Below are 2,648 nucleotides of genomic sequence, written 5' to 3' on the forward strand. Positions count from 1 at the left end.
CTGGACAAGTTCATCTCCTCTGCGCGCATGGACGCAGGTGAGGCGCCGGAGCAGCGCCCTCTCCACCCACTGCTGGGCCCAGGCCCCGGCCGGCCCTGGCGCCCACACTCCTGCTCTGGTGGCCCCTGGGGACCGGCCTCTACCTTCTGCTTAGGTCGTGGTGCCTCCCGGACCCCAGCTTCCTTCCTGCTTCCGCGGATCAGCAGGACCCTGGGCCCCATCCCTTCCCCCAGGTTCAGGGCTTTCTTTTGCCAAATCGTTTCATCTTTTAAAATGTTTTTATTGATTTCAGAGAGAGGGAGAGAGAGAAACATTAACGATGAGAGAGAATCACTGATCGGCTGCCTCCTGCACACCCCACTGGGGATCGAGCCCGCAACCCAGGCATGTGCCCTTACGGGGATCAAACCGTGACCTCCTGGTCCCCAGGTCGGCGCTCAGCTATTGTTAGCAGCGATTTGGAGAACCCCTCCTGTATGCCCCCCTTCTGGGTATGCAGCCCCCAGCTGGCTCCCATTCAAGCTCCCACTTCCCTCTCTGTGATTCCACCACAGCCTGGGCAACGGCCCACTTTTTCCCACGATGGGTGTTATTGGGGACCCCTGTGCTCTGGAACCACCTTGACCCTGGGGTGCTGGGACTACTGCTCTCCCCACAACATGGGAGCCTTCCAGGATGGCCGAGCCCAGGGGGAACCCCAACACGGACCTCCCCCAGCTGATCTCCTGGGGGCGGCCTAGAGCCTCAGCACTCCCTCCCGCAGGGGGAGGCAGGGCCTGCCATGCCAGCCCACCTGACCCAGAGCTGGAGATTTTGCTCAAGGTCTTAACCCCCCACCCGGACAAGGCCTTGCCTGCCTCCAGGGTGCCCGGACTGCTCTCTTCCGGAGGTCCCATTAGGACCCCAGGAAGACCCTTGTCCTAAACCCCACATAGTCTCAGACCTCCCCGAGGCCCCCAGCCCAGCGCTGGCTGTCCCCCAGACCCCTCACCACCAAGTGTAGGAGTCAGCCGAGCATCCTCACCCAAGCGCCACCCACTTCTGTCCCCAAAGCCCAGTGGACTGTCCTGTATCCAGCCGTCCAGGTAGGGACCTCAGCATCTGGGGACCTGTGTGATGTGACAGCTGCCCCCCCTCCCCCTTGCCGCCGCCTCCCTCCTGGTCCTGAAGGTCACCTGCATCCCTTTCTCCCCACCTCTCCCCAGAGGACCACTGCCGGGTGAAGCTGGGGCCCAGGCGGGCTGAGGGCGATCAACTTTACCTTTATGCCAAAACTCTCTCCCGCACTTTTCCCCTTTTGTAGTCCTCTTTCTCTAATCCTATTCCTGCTTTAGATTTTCCCTATTCCTTCTTTTTACTCCGTTTCAATTTCACCCTACTTATATATCTAATTTCCAATTCCCTGCTCTAATTCCGGTCGCCTCTGCCCTGTTGTCCTGGCCGTTCCTGCATGAGGCTCCTCACCCGTGTCTTCCCGTCTCCCTCTGCTCTGCCTGGGCCCTGGTCCCATCTGTCTCTTGTCCTCACCGGCCCCCCAATGCCAGCCTCTCAGCGCCCCCCTCCCCTTGGCCCCGCAGTGAAGGACGCGGACGGCGTCCTCTGCCGCTACAAGAAGATCCTGGGCACCTTCCAGAAGCTCAAGAGCATGTCGCGGGCCTTCGAGCACCACCGCGTGGACCGCAACACCGTGGCGCTGACCACGCCTATCGCCGAGCTGCTCATCGTGGCGCCCGAGAAGCTGGCCGAGGTGGGCGAGTTCGACCCCTCCAAGGAGCGGCTGCTCGAGTACTCGCGCCGCTGCTTCCTGGCCCTGGACGACGAGACGCTCAAGAAGGTGCAGGCCCTCAAGAAGAGCAAGCTGCTGCTGCCCATCACCTACCGCTTCAAGCGGTGATCCGCCCCGGGCCCCCCTCACCAGGCCTGGGGTGGGCAGCGTGCTTCTGCGTGTGCCTCCTCCGCCCTCCTGCAGACCCCCACTCGCACCCCAGGCCTCTGGTACCAGCCCTGCCCTCCTTGCTTCCACCATGCCCAGCATCCTTCCCCTTCCCAGGCCTGCGGTGTCTCCTCACCCAGCTGGGCTCCCAGGGGCCCGGTGTTGCTCGTTCCTCCTGCCCTCACCGGGCCCTCCTCCTGGGAAAAGGGCGGGGACACTGTACAGAACTCGGTCTCCGACCCCAGTCCCGACCGAGGACCCGCATTCCGGGCCACCCCCTAGTCCACACGAGATAGAGAATTAATTATTCAAAGAATTTAAATTAAAGAGACGATAAAATTTGGAATAAACTAGGCCCCGGCCTCTTCCTGGGATGGGGTGGCCATTGCCACGGGGACGGTGACAGCGCCTTGGGGGGTTCCAGGAGGCGGGCGGTCAGAGAAGAGACCCGGGAGGTCGGGAGGTCGGGGAGACAGGGTGTCATTAGCCCCGGAGGCAGCGGTGGAGGGGAGAAGCAGCTGTGCCCCGGGAAAAGGTGCAAACCAGCGGTTCTCAACCTATGGGTCGCGACCCCTTTGGCAGTCAAACGACCCTTTCACAGGGGTCGCCTAAGACCATCCTGCAGATCAGATATTCACATGATGATTCATAGCAGTAGCAGCATTACAGTTATGAAGTAGCAACGAAAATAATTTTATGGTTGGGTCACAACATG

General features: G+C 61.2%; 1 protein-coding gene across 1 annotated transcript in view; it reads left to right on the forward strand.

Moving 5' to 3' along the window:
* CCDC106 (coiled-coil domain containing 106) overlaps positions 1–2,283 on the forward strand; it is a 3,843-nt gene extending 1,560 nt beyond the window's left edge. Inside the window, exons 3-4 of the mRNA XM_015569468.1 lie at positions 430–491; positions 1,433–2,283. Coding sequence (XP_015424954.1) covers positions 430–491; positions 1,433–1,894 — 524 coding nt within the window. The 3' untranslated portion in view covers positions 1,895–2,283. The remainder of the gene's footprint in view (positions 1–429; positions 492–1,432) is intronic.
* Positions 2,284–2,648: the final 365 nt, after the last annotated feature.

The sequence above is a fragment of the Myotis davidii genome, unplaced genomic scaffold, assembly GCF_000327345.1.
Source record: "Myotis davidii unplaced genomic scaffold, ASM32734v1 scaffold326, whole genome shotgun sequence".
NCBI classification, from domain to species: Eukaryota; Metazoa; Chordata; class Mammalia; order Chiroptera; family Vespertilionidae; genus Myotis; species Myotis davidii.